Below are 24,617 nucleotides of genomic sequence, written 5' to 3'. Positions count from 1 at the left end.
GAAAGATCCGAAAAATGTTATAACCATAGGAGACCTATGAGCACGCTGAAATGAGGGTAAAAGAATTAGTTGGAGACATTTTTTTGATGGAGATAGCTCAGCGTGGAAGAGTGTGTGTTGTTCAAACGCGAGGTCGATGGTTCAAATCCATCTCTTCATCATTTTGTTTTCAATACAAGGTAACATGCATCGCTGAGACAAGGCAATAAATTTCTCTCTTGATGAGGGTAGCTCAGTTGTGGGAGAGCGTGGGACTCCAAACCCCAAGGTCGGTGGTTCAATTCCACCTCCTCATGTTTTGCTATCTGCAAACCCTCAACCGGTTGTTCCAGGTGCTAGTGGCGTTTATTTTGATGTGGATGTAAGAGCCTCTTTTATTTTTGGTTTCCCTCCAAATCCAATACAACAACGAAAAACACAAAAAAATGTCTTCTTCCAAAGTCATTAAAGTCATTTTGTTGGGTGATTCTGCAGTCGGAAAGTCAAAAGTATGTTCATTCCTACTATCAAATATATGGAACGATCTGCTTCGGAATTTTATAACGATAAATTCTAATGCTAGCTGGTTGAACGATTTTTAATTGATGGATACCGAGAACAACAACAATCAACATTTGCTTTGAATATATTTACTTATAAATCAAAAATTGATGGTGAGGACTGTGATATTGAATTTTGGGTAGGTTATTCTGCTCAACATGAAACTACAACCCACCCGTTACTTTTTTAAACATATACAATAGGACACTGCTGGTCAAGAGAGGTTCAATAATGTTCATCCCTCTTATTATCATCAAGCTCACGCCTGCATTCTAGTGTTTGATGATCGACAAATCACATACAAAAATTTGGAAAAGTGGTACAACGAATTGCAAACCTACAGAAAGGGAATTCCAGCCATTGTGGTATGCAACAAGATTGATTGTAAGTTTTGCTGGTTAACGTTTCGAATAATGAATAATTGATATGTGGCATTCATTTCAATCATCCCTTAGTAAATATGGATGTGACAAAAACCACCTTCAATTTTGCAAGTAAAAGAGAACTTCCGTTGTATTATGTTTCAGCAGCAGACGGTACAAACGTCGTGAAAGCCTTCACCGATGCTCTAAAACTTGCCAAGAAATGTCGAGACAATCCAGAGAAGGAATTTGTTGACGATGTTCTTGAATTGCTCAAGGATTAACACTTTTGAGAAATTAGTTGTGTATGAAAATATATAAATTTATTATTGACCTACTCACATTAAAAATTCTCCAAATCCAATTCTTTGAGTGTGTCCTGTTTCGATGTGGTCTTGGAAGTGGTCGACTTTTTCTTCTTCTTGGTTTCTTTTTCGTCAGATTGTGTGGTTTCATCTTCGTCTGCGGCGGTGGTGGAGGCTCTCTTTCTCTTTAATTTGGTCTCCTCAATTTCTCTGAGGGCTGACTCTTCTTCATCCTCTCCATCTTCGAAGAGGACCTTCTCATCCAATTTAGCTGCAACTCTCTCTAATAATTCTCGGTCTTGTCTCTTCTTCTCAGTAGCATAGTATTTTTCGAGAGGTGTCTCTGTGTCTTGCAAAAATTGATTTGCCTTGTCAAATTCGAGAGGCGTGAAGGATATTTTAGATTTGGCTTCATTCACAAAAATAATATTGTCGTTGACGTGCTTTACAAGATTGGTAATTTGCTTGGCAATACCAAAATGCAGAGTCTCACTATGATTCTTGACATACTTTTTCAAAAAACTGGTAATTGGGTACGAAAGCTCTGGGAAGGCAACAGATTTGCTATGTGTAGCCAAATGATCCAAAAGCAAAAAGCAACAATCATCAATGATTCTTTGGTGGAATTCCCTAGATTTGAGTTCCTCAGGCATTGCTTTCAGTTTGAACTCAAAATACAAAGGTTGTGGTTTTTGATTTTGTTTGGGCGTCTCTGTGGCTTGTTTCAATTGGAGAATTTCAAAAATAAATTGTGAAATTGGAATAAAGGTTCGGTCACACTCTCGAGACAAGGCGTTCAGCATGGTCAATAGTTTGATCTTGAATGGATAATGCTTGGCCGAATTGCTCAAACCAAGACCAGCCATGGCAATTTGAGTGATTGGATACAGCAATTCGCCAATCTTTTCTTGTTTACAGTAGGCACAAACAACTTTTGCCCATGCATCCAAGCAATGGAAGAATTTCCAATTGTAGCACAAGGCATAACCATTTTGTACCGTTGTATCCATGGCTCTTCTCACTGTGATGGAAAGTTCTCGAATATAAATAAAAGCATGTTGGAAGGTACTGTTAAAGTTGATAGAGGCCAACTCGACGAGACAATTCTTTAAAAATTCAATTTGTTGGAATGTCGATGGGTTGTATCCTTTTGAATTTCTCAAGAGTGTATAATAAACTCCCTTAATACACAATTCAAGGAATGGATATGGATAAATGACAGCCATTGAGTTGATAATTAAGAAGGCTCTCACTCTCACGTCCTCATTAGTGTGACCTAATAAATTGAGCATGATTCGTAAAATCTTCTTTGGATGTGCCTCAAATAGCCCATAAAATGGGACAAGTCTTGTGAAATAATGCAAAATATAAATCAAGAGTTTTTCGTCCACACTACTTTCCATTAATGTGTAAAATGCATTAATAAATGTTGAGAGAGCTAATTTCACTTGTTTCCAACCAGAGTATTTTGCAGGCATCTTGTTTCTATTGTGCATGTAGCAGGAATGCCATAATACATGGTCAATGGTGAATTGATAAAATTTGTCAAACGAAAAATGTCATTTAACTACTTACGATCCTTGTTCATATTTGGTTAATATTGTGGCCAAATCTCCCAAACATTTGACACAAGCCATGGCTACTCTTGCGAATGTGGCTGCATCAGGAACCACATATGGAATTTCAGGTTCATCTTTCTTCTTTTTCTTTTCATCTGATGACGCTTCCTTCTTCAATCCCGATCGGAAGCATAACACCAAATGGAACAATGGTTGCACTGCATTGCTAGACTTAATCTTCTTCACCCATCGTGCAATGAGAGCCTTTGTAACTTTGATTCGGGAACCAAATTCTTTTACTTGTTTTTCATTCTCCTCTTCAATTTCATCGGCAATTCTTTGGAAATAGGCTTCATCTTGTTCATCGTCTTCTTGGTCAGCAGGAATATTTTCATCGTGATCCTCCGAGTCGCCCTCTTCTCGTTCTCCACCATCATAGACTTCCTCCTCATCATCTTCATCCACTCCGGAAATTAATTGTTGGATTTCTTCTTCCTCTTCTTTTGTGGTTTTACCTCCTTCAGCCTTTAACTTTTCAAAAAAGTCTGCAATTTCTTCTTTTGAGATGGTTCTATAAGGGTCAAAAAGTTGTTGGAACATAATGTCAAGTATTTAATGATATTGATGATGATGGAATTAACAACAAATAATTTCTACGATAGTTGTACGTACCCACTACTAGAAGTTTTGTTTTCCGATGATTGTTTTGATACGGAGGTGGAAGAAGGCTTCTTCTTGTTCACAGCCTTCAAGTAATGTTGTTCCAATTGTTCTTCCTCCTTTTCGGAATCGGAAAGATCCTCATTTTTCAATTTTTCATTCCTAATCACCTCTCGTACTTTCTTCTCTTGTGTCATACGTTGAGTTTTGATCTTGGCCTTCACCAACTTTTTATTCTTCTTGTACTTTTTATCACTCTTGGTTTGTTTGTTTCGACCCATTTTTTTTGAATTTTTTTTGATTCAATAAAATGTTGAACTCTTGTTTTTTTTGGATGTTGTGAAAGTTTTTCGTTTGTTTTGAACAACATCTTAATGAATCGTTATTGGGTGGACGGTGAAATGGAAATGGAAGAGAATAGGTGTTGTTGAGAATGAAAATTATTTAAATTTATTATTTAAAATGAAAAAATGATGAAACGATTGGCTGGGAGTCATGAAAGCCAAAAAGAAACGGATACAACAGAAACGCGAGGGAGTTGGAATGAAGATATGAAACGATCCAGAGTTTCAACAATATTGAGACATTTAATACCGAATGTGTTTAAAGTTCAAGATTCTTTAACGAGCGTCAAGACTCGATCCGATGATCATCATCAAAATAGCAACAAACAATTTTCATCATCAAATTTACGCCCGAATCAACAAGTTAGTCATGAATTGAAACCAAACGGTCATTCTAGTGATTTTACCAATAATGATCATGGTAGTTCCGATTTGAAGGGTCATCGTTCATCATCTTTTCAAAATCTTAATCCATCTCAAACGCTCCACGATGAATCAGATGAAAACATAATTTTGCCAGTGAAGGCTCTCTTTCATGCCATGAAAAATACTCAAAATAGACAATCATCGGAGAGCTTTTCAAAATCCTTTCAATCGTCCTATCAAATGATGAGTCATTCCAATGCAGAAGATTTGAATCGGAAGCAAAATAAGTGGAAAATTGGCTTTCCAGACACAGACGTCAAAGCAACCCTATTTTCGAGAGAAAATGAAAGAGTTTACACAAGTACAAAACCACTCGTACCCAGAAGTGAGTTAGTGGAACAACCAAAAGGAGATCCTCCAGATATTAGCAAGGTATTTGGAAGTAAAAAAGGTCAAGGAGGACATGTATGCATTGTGGGCCCCACTGGATCAGGTATGTGTGCTGTGCACGAATAATTGTTATTTTGGAAAATATTGATATATCATACTTCTATTATTGGACCAATAATCTATTCTGCTAATATTGAATTGGATCTTAAACCATCTCAACAGGAAAATCCACAATTGTGAGAGGAATTCTTTGTCAAATGTCTGCAGAAAAAGCACTTGCTATTTATTCTTTAGAATATCCTGTTGAAGTGAATTTACAGACTCATGGATTGTTTAATGTATGTCAAATTGACATGTTTCAAGAAATTCAGGGAAAGCAACGATCCTTGGCCGAGACAGCCAACAACCTACTCAAACATGATCCAGATATAATTTATTTTGGTGAGTTGAGACACAAAGTAGATTTCGAAACAGCCACCTCCATTGCTCTCAGTGGTGTTCAAGTAATTAGTACAGGACACGCTTCATCACCGATTGACTTGTTGGAAAGATTGAGATCCATGAATATTGATTTAAAAACGCAATTTCGAGCTTTTAAATGCATTTTAGGAGTCAAACGTGTACCCATACTTTGTCCTCACTGTAAGCAGCGAATGGTCATTTACGGAAAAACCGACAATCGAGCACTGAAATTATTGACCATGTATCGGGTGGTCACAACTGAGAAGGTCAATCGAAGAAAAGAAGTTCCAGTGGTTTGCATGCCTCCAGAACCTTCCAAGAATAAGGCAGATACATGTCCTCATTGTGTTAATGGTTATATCAGTAATCATACGATTTATGAATTTTTATACATTACTCCAGAGAGTGACATGGAAACACTTCGTAAAAAACACACCTACACTACGGAAGAAACGCTATTGTCTCTCATCATGCAAGGAGAGGTGAATCCGTTGTATTTACAAAATAGTATTCATTAGGTGTTGTGAAGAGAAGTTTTGATCTGTGACAACTTCACAGAAAATAAGCGTAAACATCTTTGTGTGGAGAAATTTGTGTTCATAAGAGAGTCTGCAACCACCAGAAAACCGGATTAATTCATGTTCAGTCATTAATTTATTGTACCAATGCAACAATTATTTACATTATAATTTTACGTTGTTATGATCATTTTGAAATGTTTCCTAAAGTTCATAAGTCAAGTCGGCCACGTAAGGGTAATTCTCATCACTGGCCTTACGTTCTTCCTTCGCTGGAACAGTTACACCCTTGGGATTTTTCTCTTCGGGTACTTTGGGTGACTTTCCTGCGAACACTCCTCCCAATGGTTTGTCAGTGAATTGAGAAACACCTTTTGCTTGAACATCTACATTGGCGACATGAGTATCTCCCAAAGTGTCATCATTCGCATCAGGTTTCATCGTTGTCAAGTCATGAATGATGTGTGTCAGATCGGCTACTTCTCCTGCCTCATGTTTTTCCTTATTATTGTTAATAATCAACAACATTCAATGTTCACAATAATAATTCTTTTCAGTGAGAATCCATTTAGAATTGTCCTTAAACGTCACTACTCACCTTCATTTTTTCGAAAATATCCTTATATCTCAATGAGGGATGTTTTTTGTTAAAGTCAGAAGCCATTTTCAATAAAAGTTCAAAATCCTTCTTGGCTGCATACTGTTCTTCAAAGGTATGCTCTCTTCCATCGTATCCTTGTTGACGTTGTGCCCCAAAATAACCTCCTCCTCCGAGAGACGCATTCACATCGCTGTAATTGTCAGAATCGAGAGCATAAAATGTAGACAGGTTTTGTGAAAAGTGTCTAGTATTCTCCTTTTGAATAACTACTTGTTGTAAAGAAGGGAGTACGAGTTTTGAGAAGGAATTTGTACGAGGTTTTGAAAGTGTTTTGAGAAGAATGGACATGTTGAGCGAGATTGACAAGGTGTTCGAGTTGGTCTATTTGGTGTGAGTTGTTGTATTTTCCGTAATGAAATTATTGAAAGGTTATTATGATTGTTTTTGTTTTAGTGCACTGAAAATACCACCTCGAGATCAGACCAGAGACTTTGTAATTTAGCCCAAAAAAACTAATATCCAAATGTGGAAAATTTACAAACTTGAAATGTCTAGATTTGGTTGTTTTTGCTGGTCTGACAATTTCCACACACTGAAATCCAAAATTGATTGTGAGACGAGTTGAGGAGGTATTATATCTTTCTTATGAGACCTTTAACAAATGTCTTCCTGTTGTCACGTTTCACTACTGTACTATTTGGTATCATCTTTGACTCTTCCGTATCTGTTGGACTGATAGGTTCTTGGAGGTGGAGCTGATCTTTGAGATGATTCTGCACGATCCTCATTCACAGATCGATCTGTAGATCCCTGTTTATCGTAGGACCTTCTGTCATTATTTCCAAAACGTCGATTTTGTGAAGAAAATCGTTGTTCTTGAGCCATTCGTTCAGCTGCCATCTCAATTCCTCGTTTCGCAGTGGATGCGCCTAGTGTAGATGCACATACAGTGGTACCTTGCAATCTTGAGGAATCGGATGTTGACGATCCGAGACGTCTTCCAGATGTTGATGATGATTCTTCATTCTTATTCAGCTTGCTAGTTTCAGAAGATTGAGCTGTTGATTGTTTCGATGCAGATTCCTCTTCTTCCTTATGTTGTTGCAATTGTCGTTCTAATTCTTGTTTTAATCTCTTTCTGTATTCAAGTAAGGCTTCATTTTCTACTTTGTGTTCTTTTGATGGCTCCTCCTCTTCAGAAGATGACTCCGATGAGCTACCACTGCTGCTGCTACTTGTCGATGCTCTTCTCTTTCTCTTTTTTGTAATTTTCCTCTTCTTCTTCTTCTTTTTGGCTGCATCACTTCCGCTGCTATAACTACTCGTGCTGCTGCTGCTACTAGAAGATGAATCACCGCCTGATCCATTTGGATTTAAATAACTATCACTATCACTATTGGTCCATATGGCATCCTCGTCTTCAATGACTTTAGGTTTTAATTCCGAATCCAAAAAGTTGTCATCATCATGAAAAGGAATTCCTTTTCTCATCATTTCCAATCGTTGCGTATAGGATGGCCTTTTAATATATTGAGTTGATGAATTTTTCTCAGTGCACTGATAGGTCCAATGCCCACTAGTGAAACACTTTTGACAAAACGCTTCCTTCTCATTCTTGTGTGAAGCGGATTGAGTCGGGCGTGATAAAGGAAGAAATCGGTTCATTTTTTTGTGATTGAACATGGGGTTATAAACTTCCTTTGTATTTATTATTTGATGTGAAAACCATGAGCACGATTGCATGAAACAACTGACAGTTTCAACTGGCACAACAATTTAAAAATGGCCACTTTCACAAATTGCCAAAACACTCTCGCAGATTATTGAAAAAATTTTGTGCGCATCAAAAAAATGCATAAATTGCTTATGCTTGCGGGCCACCGGCCCATTTTAAAAGAAAATTCTCAACTTCACATCCTCTCATCAGTAGGGTAGTAATAGTAGTATTTGCTTCTTCGTGATCACTTTCATCACAACTATCATTAGTAACTCTCGCCGTTTCATTCTTGAACGACTTCAATAGTAGTAATAGTAATTTTCATCATCGTATTATCATCTCATCATCATGGCTAAAACCTCAAACAACCGTAACAACAAGAACAACAAAACAGCAAGAAGAAAGAAACCAACAATCAATGTTCGTGCACCACAATGGTTCGCTTATGATGGCAGTAATTCTTCTTCATACAGAGATGTTTATCGTATCATGCCTCAAGCAAATCCAGTTGGAAGAGAGCGTATTAGAATGGCTGCTTGTTTGGCAATGTTTGCTCATTCAGCCTCATTCTATCTTCGTCATGCTCTCGACCCCTTTTACAGCAAGAGATATCAACGTGGAATCAAAATCGGTTGTCTGGATCCTGAGTATTTCGTTAGATATTTCGGTAATTCTTCAGCAAGATACGTCACCAAGCATCAAGTTTTGCATTTTGAAAATCACACTCGTAGAATTGAATGCATTGGTTTTGCCTTCGATAATTTTGAAGATATGCCTGGATTGAATTGTGGAAAAAGTTATGCTTTAAGAGGATTTCTTGTTCAGCATCCAGTTTGGATTTTCGATCATAATATTAATCAATATGTGAGAAAGGATTTTGAATATCTATATCGAATGTTTTTCACAAAACTCGTCTTCTATTGCAATACTGAATCATGGATGGTTACTGTTGATTTTGATTGGACAATTGAAAGATATAACGAAATGAATGGTACATGGGATTTGGTTTAATTTATTCATCGCTTTCTCCTTCAAATTGTAATGGAATTATATATTTGAATAAACCACATTGAACTTTAGTAACATCAACATTTGCAAATAGTTTTTTGAATCTACTATGCTTGAAAACATCTTCATTTAGAAGTAATAAATACAAATTATGTGCAGTCATGTGTCTAGTTTTCTTTGACCAACCAAAAATTGGTTGGAGATGCAATATTTGAGAAGGTGTTAATGTGATAGTAAAATTTATATGTTCAATCATCATTTCCGATTGTCTTTTTTTTAGATAATGGACAAATGATCGAGGATTTGAAAACAAAATATCGGATAGCTCGCTGTTAGGAATATATAAACTTTCGAAAAAGGTATCATCATCTGATGGATCATCAGGATGAAAGTAATAAATTAATTTCAGATCATATAGGGCCATTATTGAGCGTCGAATTTTTTTGCTGTATCATCAGTCTACCTAAAGATTTGTCTAACTTCAGTTTGGACGCACAAAAAATGACCCAACAGTCCGCACCAGAAACATCAGCAAAACAACCATCACTAGAAACATCATCAAAACAACCACGTCAAGCCATCAAACAGCCTCGGAAGCAAAAAAAACCACCAACACGCAAACCAACAACTGGAGGAATTAAAAAGCCACATAGATACAAACCTGGTACAGTAGCACTTCGAGAAATAAGAAAATTTCAAAAAAATACGGAATATCTTATCCCAAAAACAAATTTCAGACGACTGATTCGTCAAATAGCATCGGATTATAAGCAGGATTTAAGATTCCAACTCAACGCTTTGAATGCTTTACAAGAAGCAGCAGAAGATTTTCTTGTTAGGATTATGCAGAATAGTAATGAATTGGCAATACATGCCAAAAGAGTAACAATCCAACACAAAGATATGATCCTTGTTCAAAAATTGTTCCGTTATTAAAAAATGAACACAAGTACAACCTACACATACGTTAGACCTTCCGATGGTTTATTTACTTTAATTTTAGGCAAAACCGTTGAAACAATTACTGCCAACAACAAAATATATTACCGATTCCAAGATCTCAGAATCAAATACGATACAGTTTCCAAGTACTCTAAAAATGACGACACTATAAAAGGACCAAAGAATTTGATATACGTCTGTATGGAAATTGTTGTTGAAATAATTCTAAAAGAAGATAGATATCGACCTCTTTTCTTTAATTACCTCACACAACAACAGTTACAACAAATACATCACAATTCCCAAACAACCCAACAACCTTTATCCCAAACAACACAACAACCTTCGCAAAACTCTGTTCTCCATGGTTCACAAGACACTACTACTAGACAACAACACAAATCGTCTGGCACCAAGAAACCACAACAAGAAATAGATAAACAAAACAAAATAGACTCTCTCTCACAACGATCTTCTAAAAAACCGAAAGTATTGACAAAACGATCACGATCCACTGACCATGAAATTTCAGAAACAACTAAAAAAAAGAAACAAAACAAAAAAGCCAGAGAACAAGAAATCGATCTCTATTTAAAAACTTTGATACAAAAATATGACAAAGAAAAGGAAGATATTGCGAAAGCTAACATTTCCAAAGTTAATCTAGTTGCAGCTTCTGAAACACGGGATGTTTTCATTCAACACAATTCGTTACGAAATAATTCAAACAGTTTTGATGCTGCGTCTCGACAACACACAAAGTTTTTTGATCTGTTTAGTGAAATTTCTAATTTATGCCATATCAAGTTTTCTCATTTGTTGTATCATCATTTCAAAAAAAACCCAGAAGCAATAATAGCTCTATCACAAGCCATCAGTTCATCAAATATACCAGAAGGAAAAAAGAATGTATATAGACAGTTCAAACAAATGACATTACGACCAATCTCATTGACGAAACAATTGAAAGTTAAAGATGAGCTTTGTTGTTCAAACAAAGCTTGGAAAGAACATATCTTTTCTTTAGGGTTAAAAGATATACTTCAAGCTGATCTTAAGGCAATAGAAGGTCAGGTAACAAATGCGTTGGTGGAATATTTTGGGATAGATCATAAATTAAGAGGATTTGTTATGAAAATAGAAGCTGTTATTATTGCAGCTGTAAAAAGTCACTTGCACAACGTTTATTTGAGAAAACAACGACAATGTCCCGTCCATGAAGAATTACCGGATTCTCTTGTAGTCAAAATGAGTATGGATGGAAGAAAATTTGATGGACTTCAAACAGTAGTTGTTACTCTTTCTATTTTAAATTTAACTACATTTGGAACTCAAGAACGAAGAAATGTATTCCCTATAGCGATGTATATTGGTGATGAAGAAGATATTTTGAAGTACTGTGAGGACTTTAAAGAAGAAGTGGAAAAAATTTCAAAAGAGGGAATTGATATCGTTAAAAAAAAAGCTGACTCTTCATTAAGCAAAGAAAATTTTAATCTAAAGGTGACTATAATATGGGTTAGCGATTTAAAATCTCTTTCATTTGTCAGCGATTTATTAGAAAACGATATGTTTTGTTTGAGATGCTGTTGCTTAACGAGTAACAGTTTAAACGGGACATCAAAACCTCGATTTTTAAACCATAAGTTTGGTATTGATTCATCCAAGATTTATATTTGCATTCTTCATGCTGATGAACGTATTACGGAGCATTTGGTAAAATGGTCCTTGGGTTCAGGAGAACATGAAACTCTAATACTTGAAAGAGTTAAAAAATTGCCATGTTTTTCACCAACTTTTACATTTCGTTCCCAGGCCAAACAAACTTCTGATACTGAAGAAGAACCGGTATTAGATTACCAGGATTATAAATTCATGTTGACCGGAGGGATGGTTGAGGCTATTTCTCATCAATACAAGAATATATTTGAAGACATTATTTCATCTGAATTGATGCAAATTTGGGATCTTTGGATTACCATTCGTCAGTGGCTTAAAATGACGAATGAAGAGCGAGCAAAGAAAACGGAACAAGATCAACGTGAATTTTATTTGCAACTGACACAATGGCATGTTAAACTTACTCAATTTAGATCTAGCGTTGGACAGCTTCCTTATTATATGCATATTATTGTTCACCATGTGAAAGAGTTTTTTGATGAAATAGGTTCGTTGGTACCAATTTCCAATGAGGCAGTTGAAGGTTCTCATCAACACGACCACTTCATTACCGAAAGAGCAACAGCTAAAGGAAAAAAAAAATTCTTTTTTGAAGATATTGATAGTGTATACTCAGAGATGGAGAAAATCGACTATGAAGAGCCAGAAATGTCGATCGATGAATTTGATAGAGTTTTTAGATATGAAAGACATATTCCAAAGCAAACAGAACCACGTGAATGGAATCAATTGTATCGTATTTTCCAATTGATTGTTAAGAAATTGCGAGTTTTATATCTCTCTTTTAGGTCTGATGAAGATACAACGTTTGAAAGAATAGAAGAACGATCAGGTAAAAAAAAAGAGAAATGGATGAGTTTCAAAGATATGATTATCAATGACCGTGTACTCGTTGACAGTAATGAAGAAACAACAACTAATTTGGAGTCTACTCGTACAGAATTGGAGATTTCACAATTGGACCTGAACTTGGAATTAAACTTTGACCAGGAACAACTGTTTCAAGAAGAGCAAAGTGACAACGAAGAACAGAGTGATGGCGAAGACCAAATTGAAGATGAAGAGATGTTTAATTTTGATGACGGAGATGAAGAGATGGCTGAAAGTATTTCAGACGGTATTGTTGATTATGATCTTCTATTTTGACCGTCCAATATGAAAATAAAAAGAAGCGAGTTTGTTGGTGTTTTGTTGCATTAAAATCGACGGTCAACTTTGCTCAGTTGCCGAGACCAAAAGGCAGAGAGAAAACTATTTTTAAAAACCGAGAAATTCCACCTCCAAATTCTGGAGGCGCACAAAATGGCATTTTATGACCCTAAATTGTTGTGAATTATTACTGAATTTATGAGAATCATGATATTGATATATTATCACAAAAAATGTCTCGAGTTGAAACACACTCTGGTGTTGCGTCTTCTTCCGTTGCAACACAATCAACGTTGAGTCCTCATAGTTGTTTGTCTTGCAGACAATTACATCGGAAATGTTCAAAAACATTACCATCATGTCAATATTGTATCAAGAGAGGATATAAATGTATTTATGAGCCATCATCATCGGGAAGAAGAAAGGCTCCAAATTCCAATCAATCTGCATCTGCTATTGATGAAATTGTTTTTATTAATGATGAATATTCTCAAAAGATCATTTCATCAAAACAAGGAAATTCAACTGTAATTCATCATCGAGGCTATCACCCCTATCAACAACCGCACTTAACTTCTAACAAACAAAGAAATTCCAATAATCATGTAAATAAGACACCAGCAACTAACCACGATGGAACGAGTTGTACAGAATCAATAACAGCAGTCATCTCTTCTAATGAAATGCTATTACAACATCAAATGAATTATAGATTTTCAGCAACCCAGGCGTTGGACGTTTATTACCATATTACTGCATTGGGATATCCAGTGTATGATCGAAGCAAATTAGAGAAAGCATTGGATTTCCAGCTCAATGAGCAATTGTGGTTTCAAACACAACCATATCAAGTGTCCTGTGAGTTGGAAAAAGAGGTTGCTGTTTTACAAACAATGCAAGCAGTGTGTTTGCAACAAATGGGAATTCTTCGAGAAGTTTCAGATCAATTATTTATGAATGGGAAACGAATCATTGGAAAATATTTTGATGAAGTGGATTCAATAAGTGTATTGGTTGCCATGAATTTTATGGCTGATTACATGTTAGGAAATGGAGAGAAAACGAAATCTCGAGCCATGTACATGACTGTGAGGGCCAAGTTGGAACCATATATCAAAGAATGTTATCGTCTTTTTGCTGATACATTGGCTTCAGCGAACATTCATGAACATGGATCTCCAACGAAATTACCAAATATTACCGTTCAATACTTTTCTGCATTCCTCCTAGACTCTCAAACAAAATTTCATGAATTTTATTTCATTGAGGAGTTGCATCCAGAGACATTTATTTTTGATGAATTTGAGATGGCATCTATGTTCCGTTTAAAACGATCCAAGCTCAACGAGACATCATGTCGATGTCTTTCAAATGAGATGTACCATCAATTAATGACCATTCATGAGATATTTGTTTCAATGGCAGATCTGATCATGACAGTAGCTCGTAAAAAACACTCTTTGATGTTTTTGTTTGCTTCAATGATTGCAAAGCAAGTTCATTTGGAAATTTTAACGAATTGTGAAAAGAAAAATGTGAAAGCCATTTTGAGAGTTTCCAGAGAAGTGATTGAACTGACGAAACATGAATTGTTTAACTTTTTACCTTGTTGTGCCACAAAGGCTGTGATTATGGCATGTTCACTGAGAGTTGAGTATTTTTCACAACTTTCCTCATGTGACAACATGAATGATGATTTGCGTGCATTGAAATTACTTTCAAACAAATATAGACTGATCCAACAAGAGAACTCACAATTAATCAAAGCCATTGAAGCTTTGACTTATTTGCCACAACAAGCCACCCATAGCGAAATGGTTGCCTCGAGTTTTCTCTCATTGAACAATGATGTTTCACACATTGAAATGATACACCAACATTCTCACTCAATATTTTCACATGGTAATTCCTATACTGAATCATTTGAAGATGAAGTTCCAATTTATAATACAACCATTTCTCCCGAGAACACTGCATTAGATATGGAAAAAGTTTTGAATAATTTTCGAGCAAACAAAGATACACTTTCACAATACTTAATTGGTGTGGAAATGTTGGAACTCTTATTTGAAGGCTTGGTCGAAGAGCAACGCATCAAAAACTCTGGGCCACTTTCTTTAGAGCTATTGAATGAAGCAAGAAATACCAAACTTGATTTTATTACAAAGTTGATTGAGAATGCCAAACAAAGGAATGATGTTTGTGGCTTGATCGAGACTGAAATGTTGAGAAAACAAGCAACAGCAGAATATTATTTCGAGAAGATGAAATTGGAAAAACCTTATCAAAATTTTGACAATATGGACGCGACCGATATTTCCATGGTGTTTCGATTCGAGGAACTAAGTGTTGACGAATAGTGTGAGAATTGTGTTTGACTCACTCGAAGGACTTTATCAGAAAAAAATGTCCACATTGGAATCACACCCAACCGTTGCAACACAATCAATATTGAGTCCTCATAGTTGCATGTCTTGCAGACAGTTACATCGGAAATGTTCAAAAACATTACCATCATGTCAATATTGTATCAAGAGAGGATATAAATGTATTTATGAGCCATCATCATCGGGAAGAAGAAAGGCTCCAAATTCCAATCAATCTGCATCTGCTATTGATGAAATTGTTTTTATTAATGATGAATACTCTCAAAAGATCACTTCATCAAAACAAGGAAATTCAACAGCAAAAAAAGGCTATCATCCCTATAAACCATCACGCTCAACTTCCAACAATCAAGGAAATACTAATATTGATTATTTAAATCAATTGTTGAACCCTACAACCACAAATAATTATGAAAATCACCAACACCACCATGGAAACAATGCATCAAATTGTTCAGCAACAACAAACACAGCAATCGTTTCTCCAAATGAAGTTTTTGTACAGCATCAAATGAATTATAGATTTTCTGTAGCTCAAGCATTGGATATTTATTACAATATTATTGCATTGGGATATCCTGTATACGACCGAAACAAATTAGAGAAAGCATTGGATTTCCAGCTCAATGAACAATTTTGGTTTCAAACACAACCATATCAAGTGTCCTGTGAGTTGGAAAAAGAGGTTGCTGTTTTACAAACAATGCAAGCAGTGTGTTTGCAACAAATGGGAATTCTTCGAGAGGTATCAGATCAATTATTTATGAATGGGAAACGAATCATTGGAAAATATTATGATGAAGTGGATTCAATTAGTGTATTGGTTGCCATGAATTTTATGGCTGATTACATGTTAGGAAATGGAGAGAAAACGAAATCTCGAGCCATGTACATGACTGTGAGGGCCAAATTGGAACCATATATCAAAGAATGTTATCGTCTCTGTTGCAATTCATTCTCGCCCACGAATGGTCATAGAAGCACAATGACATTACCAAATATTAACAGTCAATATCTTTCTGCTTTCCTCTTAGAATCTCAAACAAAATTTCATGAGTTGTATTTTATTGAGGAATTGAATCCAGAAACATTTATCTTTGATGAATTTGAGATGGCATCCATGTTCAAGCTGAAAAGATATAAATTGAATGCAACAACATGTCGATGTCTTTCAAATGAGACGTATCATCAATTAATGACCATTCATGAGATATTTGTTGCAATGACAGATCTGATCATGACGGCAGCTCGTAAAAAGAACTCGTTAATATTTTTATTCTCTTCTCTGGTTGCAAAGCAAGTTCATTTGGAAATTTTAACGAATTGTGAAAAGAAAAATGTGAAAGCCATTTTGAGAGTTTCCAGAGAAGTGATTGAACTGACGAAACATGAATTGTTTAACTTTTTACCTTGTTGTGCCACAAAGGCTGTGATTATGGCATGTTCACTGAGAGTTGAGTATTTTTCACAACTTTCCTCATGTGACAACATGAATGATGATTTGCGTGCATTGAAATTACTTTCAAACAAATATAGACTGATCCAACAAGAGAACTCACAATTAATCAAAGCCATTGAAGCTTTGACTTATTTGCAACAACAAACAAATAGTGAAATGGTTGCTTCGAATTTTCTCTCATTGACTAGCGACATTTCACACAGTGAAATGATACAACCCTCGCTGCTTTTACAAGATGCACACTCCAATGTTGCATCGTTAGAGCAAGAAAAAGAGGAATATCCAGTATATAACACATCCATTTCTTCCGAGAATACTCCTTTGGATGTGAAAAAGATTTTGGAAAAATTTCGAACAAACAAAGAAAGTCTGTCTCAACTCTTAACAGGCATGGAGATGTTGGAACTCTTATTTGAAGGTTTGGTCGAAGAGCAACGCATCAAAAACTCTGGGCCACTTTCTTTAGAGCTATTAAGCAATGTTAAAAATGCCAAGATTGAGTTTGTTACCAAGTTGAGTGAGAATGCTAAACGAAGGCAAGATGTAGGTGGCTTGATTGAGACAGAAATTTTGAGAAAGCAAGCTCTTGCAGAGTATCATTTAGAGAAGATGAAATTGGAAAATCCTGATCAAAATTTTGACAATATTGATGCAAGCGATGTCTTTTCAGTCATGTTTCGATTCGCTGGACTGGACCTGGATGAATAATCATCTTCGAAGATGGGCACTTTTATTTTCGAGCAAAATCATCTTTTGAACTCAATTTAACCCAACCAAAATTATAGGTCTCTGGTTGGCCCAAGTGAGGAATTGAGCTCCATCTTGGATCTTTCCATGTAAATGCAGGTTGATTTTGGTGTGTTGGGCCAGCAATACCAAACGTGACAGGTTTTGGATGGTTAATCACATTTGAAAAACTTGTAAGCTTGGAATCAGCACCCCCAAATGCAGATGGTTTCAATCCGCTCTGTGGTGTTCTCAAATCGTAACGAGCAGCAATGGATTTTCCAGGATCTCCTTCACTGAAAGGATCGGTTTGCCATTCATTGAACTGTAGCATGGCTCCAAACGATTTCCAGTCACTTGTTATCTTTCCTTGTTCTCTTGCAAAGATCTTGGCACGAGGACACAAATGATAATCCATGTCATTGCCAAACTTTTTCTTTGCTAACCATTTATCATGCAACTCGATTTTAAATCAGTGAACTATGACTCTTGCTACTAACCTTCGTTATAACCTAAAACATTATAAATACTTGGAAAATATGGAATGTTGTAAGAAGGCCAATACCCTCCTTGTGAGTTGACAACAGAGCTCACGTCGGCTTTTTCATTGGCACCTCCTGGAATTTCCTCAATGATCCATAAAGTATCTGGTTGCAATTGACAATTTCCAGGAGTAAACTTTTTCATGTCCAAAGCCATCCATTGGTTGTTACTTGGTAGAATGATATCATTGTAAATTCAATAATTCAAAATTGAGGCATCAGAAATTGAAAAGAGGGACACAGGACATAAATTATCTAACAAATTCAAGACCCTATAATAATACTACTTACTAGGTACCACTACTGTGCAAGGAAAACAAGTCTACCCATTCCTTTGCGGTGTATGCCAATCGAGAAGCTACCACACTTCTCACCCAACACAACAATGACTCTGGTTTGATCAATTTGAATAAGGTTGAATTGTAAGTACTCAGAGAAGTTTCCAAGGCAACAATTCCCGAATCCATGGCATAATAGTCTTCCTTACTTGAGAAAAAACTTGCACTCGAGCTCAAGGTCACAGTTTTTGCTGCTGCAAACTTGAGTGACATGGTGACACTCTTGAAAAATTTGTTAATAATGTTAAATCTTCTCCATGTGGTATGTCCAACAAATAAATCATCGCATTGCTTTTGTGGAGAGGTAGAAGTGACCTTAATGAGAGCACTACACTCAGTAAATGGAGCGTCTTCCTTATATTTTCTATTGAAAGCACTTGATTGAAAAACTTCTAAAGGAATTCCCATATTAAACGCTTCTGCTCGAGCTCTCGAATGAACTTGTGAGCTGCCAAATGCATCGACCAAGGTATACATATCTCCAGCCGATTGCAACACGTACAAATCAAACCAATCCATTCTCTTATTTTCAGTAATTCTTCCATCCAACTCTTGCATACGCATAAAGCCATGAACCAAGCCATCAAATTGTGCCAATAACAAATCCACATGATACCAAAATTTAAACTCAAATTTCTTTCGGCGAGCATTTTCTCTCATCCATTCCAAATTTCGTTTCAAAAACTCAACAATTCGTTCTGGATATGCGTAATTACATAACAATGATGAATTGTCATTTCTACACCAAGTTGGTTTTGAAGATTGAGTTGCCAGTTCCGTAAAATTCCAATCATAGACTTGATTTTGGTACAACTGCCAAGTTTGATAATGAGAGATCAAGCCTTCTGCCATACCAGCAGCAAAGGTCTGTATTTCATCGGAATGAGCAGAATTGGTACGAATATCGAGTTGGGTCCAACCATTGCTTTGAACTTGATCCGAGAGTTTGGCAACGGCAATTCCTCTCTGTAAATCATCCACTCCGAAAACAAAGTGTTCCCGACTGTAGACAGTTACTACGGAAGGGGACGAGATTGAAGCTTGAATGAGTGAAGGGCATAGAATGAAAATGAATGAAAGACAGAGCAGTAAAGAAGGATGTTTCATTTTTTTTTGTGTCGGAACGGAGTTGACTCGGGAATGGAGTTTACAAAGTGGTTGTTCGGGGTGTCGAGTGATTTGCTTAATAGATAGAATCTAGACAGGTTTATGAATGTGAAAATGTATGTTTTGAACCATGCCAGTATTTTCTTGTCAACAACGACACGAACTTTTTGGATTTTACGACTTTTAGGAATAGTACATCTCATGAAAGTTCTTTTTCCAATTGTGCTTAATGACTTCTCATTGTCCACCATTTCGTTTTTCCTTATTTTTCGTTGAAGTTTGTCATTCAAAATTCCATAAATGACTTCACTTCAAATATTACCATTTTTGAAAACGGCATCGCAAATGCTCATTCTCCTCGAAAGGACTCCAAAGTTGGGACACTATTTCATCCATGCTTTTGATTTGGATAAAACTAAAGCCCATACATTGCAAATTCGTTTCGAGGGATGCATAAAAATGTCCTTCACATGAATGTTTGAATATTCACTGAATGATCCATCAATGAATCATCATTGAAAAAAAACAACAGAGTACCAACGTATTCAAGTGAGAGTTTGACGGTGTAAAATCTTAAAGCATCAATCCATCAACACGAACAACAAAAATGTTCATTAAACGAGTGTCAAGAATGTCTCCTGTTACAACCTCGAACGCTGCTACTACAACCACTACTGGTCAAGGTTCTTCTCGATCCACCACTACTACGACAAATACAACGAGAACATACAATCTCATGACATCGTCCAAATCTTCATTCTTGAAACAACAAGGAACAACGAATACAATTGACAAGATGCCATTGAAGAAACCAACTTCATGTACAAATTTCAACAATTATAGATCCTTACACAAAGAACAAGCTTATCGAAATACCAATATTATGGAATGTCAAATTCCATTGCCTTACATGATGGAAAAGAATCATCCTCCGCAGATGGCACTCGAACGACGTAACAACAAACAACATAACTACGAGTCGTCCATCATGAATCCATCAAGACGAGACAAAGACGTTGCCATAAATTTAAAAGAACACAACACCAGTGGTGTTGTAAATCCATTCATGTCAGCACGTTCTGAATGCAAATCCCTTCCTCGTCGACATGCTCATCCAAGACAAGACATGTCGGTAAAGAGATTCATTTCACACTCTGCCACACATTCTCTGTTGAAGAAAGAGGACGTGGTATTGGTCAATGTCGATGAAGACTTGTCTATATTGAATATGGTCGATGCAACTTGGCATGGACAAACTGGTGTTGTGTGTGAAATTAATGATGACGAATGTGTCGTGGAGATTGCAGAGAAGAGTGTCATGTTTGAGGATGATCATGACTCTAACGTTTTTACAACTTGTGAAGGATTTGTGCATGAAAGTCACTGCATGTTATTGGTTGGTGATGACCGTAATGAAGAATACAATGACCATGCCGTGTCCATAGGTCAGACAAGACAAATTGTTCTTCCAATATTTTGCTTATGTCTCGAAGACAAAGTGTTAAAGGAAAGGTTGGCAGCTTCGCTCAAATCTTCCTCGCGCCAGCAATCACACGTTTCTTCTCCAAAAGTCATGCAAACCATTCTTCAAACACAATCAAAATCTTTAGTTTCTTGCCTAAGTTAAACTTGTATACGCCCAACTCAATTCACATCTGAAGTGAGTGTGAATCTGAGAAAGTGGTAAACTATAGTGTGAATGTGAGAAAATTCAAAGTGGTCGGCTTCAATGGATGAAAACCAATGGTTCCATGGATGCTACGTGATTTGCGATCATAAAAATTCTCAATAGAAAACCATGTATAACATGTACATTATTTCTAACAATCTGGATTCATAAATGCATACAGTATCACAATCGAGTCAATCACTTGATGCATTTGTGAGGCACTCAATGGACATTGATTCACAATAATTGAGAAAATAATGGGATCTCTAAATCTCTCATTTCGAATGTAGCCACTCAATGAGCTCACACCGTCCAATGATCCAGTTTTTGCAGAAACAAGTCCTGGAAAGTTTTTGAAACGATTTTTCAATGTCCCAGAAACACCACCTAGAGGAAGTAACGACTTGTAAACCTCTCCACCTACACCACCCGCTCCCTTATAATAGACACCAATAAGTGCATCCACTAAACTTCTCGCAGAAACGAGATTATGACGAGAGAGACCACTTCCATCGTCTTGGAAAAATGTATTGGGTGAGAGATTGTATGGTGTGTTGGTAAGAATATTCTTAACCATTTGAATGCCTCGTTGTGTGATGGATGGAAATGGAATCAAGGTGTTGTCACTGGGCTTAATGAGTGCTCCAATTTGTCTCAAAAAGAGTTCAGCATACGTATTGTCACTCTCTTGAAGCGTTGTGTTCATGATGTGTAAAATATTATCCGAATAGATGGTGTCTTTGGTGAATGCAAACATGTTGGAACGCTGTTCATCACTGAGATACATCAGAGTCACAGGTTTGTTCGTTATAAATTGCACAGCTTGCATGAAAAATTCGACAGGGTCCAAGATGGTCAAACTTTGTGGTGAAATGCTCGACGTACAAAGTTGGCCTCGCACAATCACTTTTCTATCCAAAGGCCTGTAAAATGCATTCACAGTCTCTTGTTGCTTATTATTACTATTTCCACCGCTACAGTTCATGGTTCTCGTGTACGTAGTATCAAATTGAATCATTGGAGTTGCAAATTCAAAAGTCTTATCGTCAATAGTGGCAATCAAATAATCTCCGACCTTTGTACCAGCTTTCACATTAAAGTTAATAATATTATGTTCCAAAGAGCACGAGCTTGGTAGAGCACTAAATGTGTATTGCATATTTCCCCATTCCCAACTTGAAGGAAAATTATCGTCTCCCTCATTGGTAAATGGAATTGGATTAAAAAAGCTATTATCCACAATGACTTGCTCTACACTTTCCGAATTCAATTGCAGAAATACGCTCTTCAAGCCAAACTGTAATTTTTCAAAGGTGAGAGTGGGGTCTCCCATTGGCCGTACCACCACACTCTTTTGTTTGTAGTCATAATAAAAGTTGGTCTGAAATCTAAATTTGCTTCCTAATTGATTCAGAGCTGCAATAGTGGTCAATAATTTGTTATTGGAAGCTGGCTGAAAAAACGGATCAGAATTGTAGCTAAATAATTCCATGCTTTGATTCATTACCACCCGAATTGCAAAAGTAGCCGGAAAGTTTTCAATCATACTCGTAATTTGATTGGGAATTTCAGATTTACAAACTTTCAATATCGGATCCGAGTTCAACCTTGATGATGATGCACTAGCAATTATGCTCACGCTCAGTAGCAATAGGAGTGTAGCTATGGTACATATAAAAACTCTTAGATGATGGAGAGCCATTTGATGATGAGATAATTATGGTGAGATAAGGTCAATACAAGTGAGATGTGAAGTAAAAATTTTTTAACAATTTAAATTGGTTGCTGTGAGAGATTACAATAATCAACACATGGAATCAAATTATTATTAAAGAGCTCTTAACCACAGCTTTTCATTGAAATTAAACATTTTACATTTTCAACCATGACAACTTTTTAGCTCCTCCTCTCAAAATCGATTAAAAGAGCTTCACTTGATTTACCTTAAATTGCTCATTTGCATTTCTATTGACTGTCCCTCAAAGTGCTCAAAACCAAACAGAATCCAATGTTCGCTGTTCACCCTTCAGATGTCAATCAGAGAGTTCTCAGTTACGTTTTATCCAAAATCATCAACGCAAAAAAATTTTAATCCAACCAACAGCCACGCGATTGTTGTTTCCCTTCTACTTCGAACCTTTCATCTCTCTCTTCAAAGAGTCTCTTCGACAACCACAAGCTCAACCTTCGGTTAACACACAAAATTTTTGTCAACAACAACAACAACAATTTTTAGGAATTTTTATTAAAAAAACAATCAAATACTATGGATACTAATATTAAATGTGTCGTCGTGGGAGATGGAGCCGTTGGTAAGACCTCCATGTTGATTAGTTATAGTACAGATTCTTTCCCAACAGGTATGTGTAATATATTATTTGGTGTGAGTTTAAATTTTTAAATATATTTGTTGTTGGTGTTACGACGAACTGGAACGAATCGTGCTTTCTGATGATGGTCGGTCGCTCGTCTCTATCTTTCAATATATCGATGGGATTCAATGATGACCATGATGATGGACGTAAATTCAATGTTGACATTTGATGTTTTTTGATGATGTATGGACCTTGCCATTGATGATACTTGCATCAATAATACCATCGTTTTAACACTCTTGAAATCACTCCTAATCATCACGACCACTAACAACAATACTTCAACTTTCCATATATAGAATATGTGCCAACTGTCTTTGATAACTATTGTGCCAATGTCATGTACGAAAATCATACAGTCTCATTAGGTTTGTGGGATACAGCTGGACAAGAAGAGTAAGTATATTGACTATCACGCGTTCCATTATATATTGACTTCTCACCATTCAGTTACGAGTATGTATCATTCAATTTGATGAATTTTATTGTTATATATATTGAGATGATGATGATGATGAACTTAATCCAACCACTTGTATCATGAAAATTTTGATATGAAAAATGATCCTATTGAATTATAACAATCTTGGTACTGATATTTGCCTCGCCTCGCCTCGCAGTCGTTTGCGACCTCTCTCCTATCCAGAGTATGTATTTTTATTTCTCAATCGTTATGTCTAAAGTCATCACATTATTGTGCTACCTTGTACAATTTTATGAAACTTTTGAATTTTTACCAAACATCATTATTGGACGAAACAGTACTGAAATTTTCATTGCTTGCTTCTCAGTGGTTCAACCTTCTTCCTTCACCAATATTAAGGATCGTTGGATGCCAGAATTACGTAAACATTGTCCATCTGTTCCAGTAATTTTGTGTGGTTTGAAAGTTGACATGAGAGAACATGATGCCACACTGAAGAAATTGAAAGAACAAGGACTTCATCCAATAACAAAAGAAATGGGAGAGCAATTGGCAAAAGAAGTGAATTGTATTGCTTACTGTGAATGTTCTGCCAAGACACAAGTTGGTTTGAAGGAATGTTTCAATTTGGCTATTACTGCAGTGTTGCATCCTGAGAGATTCAAGAATGATAATAAGAATACTAAGAAGAAGGATGGTAAATGCATGATTTTGTAAATTTTTTGAATTTTGTGAAGAGAATATTAGATTCTCCTCTCCATATGATTGCCATCACTCACATTTTCTTCTCAAACCACTTGATCTAATTCCTCATCAATTCTTCTCTCTCGTCCATTCATATCCACACAATAAAATAGTATCATGAATTCCTTATAAGACCATCCAGAATTAGGTAAACATTGTCCCTCTGTTCCATTATGAAGTCACGAGCTGTCACTACATGATTGCATGAGAATGGTTTTGCAATCTTTAAAGTGTAACATAGTT

The 24,617-nt window shown here is 36.3% G+C and overlaps 13 protein-coding genes across 13 annotated transcripts; 8 read left to right on the top strand and 5 right to left on the bottom strand.

Annotated features, from left to right (window-relative positions):
- Positions 1–425: 425 nt before the first annotated feature.
- Positions 426–1,186, top strand: C9374_001101 (uncharacterized protein; the record flags this gene model as incomplete). The annotated part of the gene is made up of 4 exons (XM_044686617.1): positions 426–488; positions 563–679; positions 744–924; positions 996–1,186. The coding sequence occupies 4 exons, from the start codon at positions 426–428 to the stop codon at positions 1,184–1,186; spliced, it is 552 nt and encodes a 183-aa protein (XP_044551499.1).
- Positions 1,187–1,245: 59 nt separating this feature from the next.
- Positions 1,246–3,707, bottom strand: C9374_001100 (uncharacterized protein; the record flags this gene model as incomplete). The annotated part of the gene is made up of 3 exons (XM_044686606.1): positions 1,246–2,692; positions 2,783–3,337; positions 3,439–3,707. 3 exons carry the CDS (start codon positions 3,705–3,707, stop codon positions 1,246–1,248), a joined length of 2,271 nt encoding a protein of 756 aa, XP_044551498.1.
- Positions 3,708–3,896: 189 nt separating this feature from the next.
- On the top strand, positions 3,897–5,506 carry C9374_001099 (uncharacterized protein; the record flags this gene model as incomplete). Its single annotated transcript, XM_044686593.1, has 2 exons — positions 3,897–4,629; positions 4,749–5,506. 2 exons carry the CDS (start codon positions 3,897–3,899, stop codon positions 5,504–5,506), a joined length of 1,491 nt encoding a protein of 496 aa, XP_044551497.1.
- Positions 5,507–5,710: 204 nt separating this feature from the next.
- On the bottom strand, positions 5,711–6,455 carry C9374_001098 (uncharacterized protein; the record flags this gene model as incomplete). The annotated part of the gene is made up of 2 exons (XM_044686582.1): positions 5,711–6,007; positions 6,105–6,455. 2 exons carry the CDS (start codon positions 6,453–6,455, stop codon positions 5,711–5,713), a joined length of 648 nt encoding a protein of 215 aa, XP_044551496.1.
- Positions 6,456–6,800: 345 nt separating this feature from the next.
- Positions 6,801–7,772, bottom strand: C9374_001097 (uncharacterized protein; the record flags this gene model as incomplete). The annotated part of the gene is made up of 1 exon (XM_044686571.1): positions 6,801–7,772. The coding sequence occupies one exon, from the start codon at positions 7,770–7,772 to the stop codon at positions 6,801–6,803; it is 972 nt and encodes a 323-aa protein (XP_044551495.1).
- A 400-nt stretch (positions 7,773–8,172) lies between these two features.
- On the top strand, positions 8,173–8,835 carry C9374_001096 (uncharacterized protein; the record flags this gene model as incomplete). Its single annotated transcript, XM_044686560.1, has 1 exon — positions 8,173–8,835. One exon carries the CDS (start codon positions 8,173–8,175, stop codon positions 8,833–8,835), a length of 663 nt encoding a protein of 220 aa, XP_044551494.1.
- A 936-nt stretch (positions 8,836–9,771) lies between these two features.
- On the top strand, positions 9,772–12,600 carry C9374_001095 (uncharacterized protein; the record flags this gene model as incomplete). Its single annotated transcript, XM_044686549.1, has 1 exon — positions 9,772–12,600. The coding sequence occupies one exon, from the start codon at positions 9,772–9,774 to the stop codon at positions 12,598–12,600; it is 2,829 nt and encodes a 942-aa protein (XP_044551493.1).
- A 236-nt stretch (positions 12,601–12,836) lies between these two features.
- Positions 12,837–14,963, top strand: C9374_001094 (uncharacterized protein; the record flags this gene model as incomplete). The annotated part of the gene is made up of 1 exon (XM_044686538.1): positions 12,837–14,963. One exon carries the CDS (start codon positions 12,837–12,839, stop codon positions 14,961–14,963), a length of 2,127 nt encoding a protein of 708 aa, XP_044551492.1.
- A 46-nt stretch (positions 14,964–15,009) lies between these two features.
- C9374_001093 (uncharacterized protein) lies at positions 15,010–17,157 on the top strand (the record flags this gene model as incomplete). The annotated part of the gene is made up of 1 exon (XM_044686527.1): positions 15,010–17,157. One exon carries the CDS (start codon positions 15,010–15,012, stop codon positions 17,155–17,157), a length of 2,148 nt encoding a protein of 715 aa, XP_044551491.1.
- A 22-nt stretch (positions 17,158–17,179) lies between these two features.
- On the bottom strand, positions 17,180–19,162 carry C9374_001092 (uncharacterized protein; the record flags this gene model as incomplete). The annotated part of the gene is made up of 3 exons (XM_044686516.1): positions 17,180–17,616; positions 17,676–17,887; positions 18,009–19,162. 3 exons carry the CDS (start codon positions 19,160–19,162, stop codon positions 17,180–17,182), a joined length of 1,803 nt encoding a protein of 600 aa, XP_044551490.1.
- Positions 19,163–19,769: 607 nt separating this feature from the next.
- Positions 19,770–20,789, top strand: C9374_001091 (uncharacterized protein; the record flags this gene model as incomplete). Its single annotated transcript, XM_044686505.1, has 1 exon — positions 19,770–20,789. The coding sequence occupies one exon, from the start codon at positions 19,770–19,772 to the stop codon at positions 20,787–20,789; it is 1,020 nt and encodes a 339-aa protein (XP_044551489.1).
- Positions 20,790–20,982: 193 nt separating this feature from the next.
- On the bottom strand, positions 20,983–22,533 carry C9374_001090 (uncharacterized protein; the record flags this gene model as incomplete). The annotated part of the gene is made up of 1 exon (XM_044686494.1): positions 20,983–22,533. One exon carries the CDS (start codon positions 22,531–22,533, stop codon positions 20,983–20,985), a length of 1,551 nt encoding a protein of 516 aa, XP_044551488.1.
- Positions 22,534–23,097: 564 nt separating this feature from the next.
- Positions 23,098–24,347, top strand: C9374_001089 (uncharacterized protein; the record flags this gene model as incomplete). Its single annotated transcript, XM_044686482.1, has 4 exons — positions 23,098–23,191; positions 23,506–23,602; positions 23,827–23,853; positions 23,969–24,347. 4 exons carry the CDS (start codon positions 23,098–23,100, stop codon positions 24,345–24,347), a joined length of 597 nt encoding a protein of 198 aa, XP_044551487.1.
- Between the last annotated feature and the right edge of the window lie 270 nt (positions 24,348–24,617).

The sequence above is a fragment of the Naegleria lovaniensis genome, assembly GCF_003324165.1.
Source record: "Naegleria lovaniensis strain ATCC 30569 chromosome Unknown tig012, whole genome shotgun sequence".
In the NCBI taxonomy this organism is placed as follows: Eukaryota; Heterolobosea; class Eutetramitea; order Acrasida; family Naegleriidae; genus Naegleria; species Naegleria lovaniensis.
This window is presented reverse-complemented; position numbering and strand designations above follow the sequence as displayed.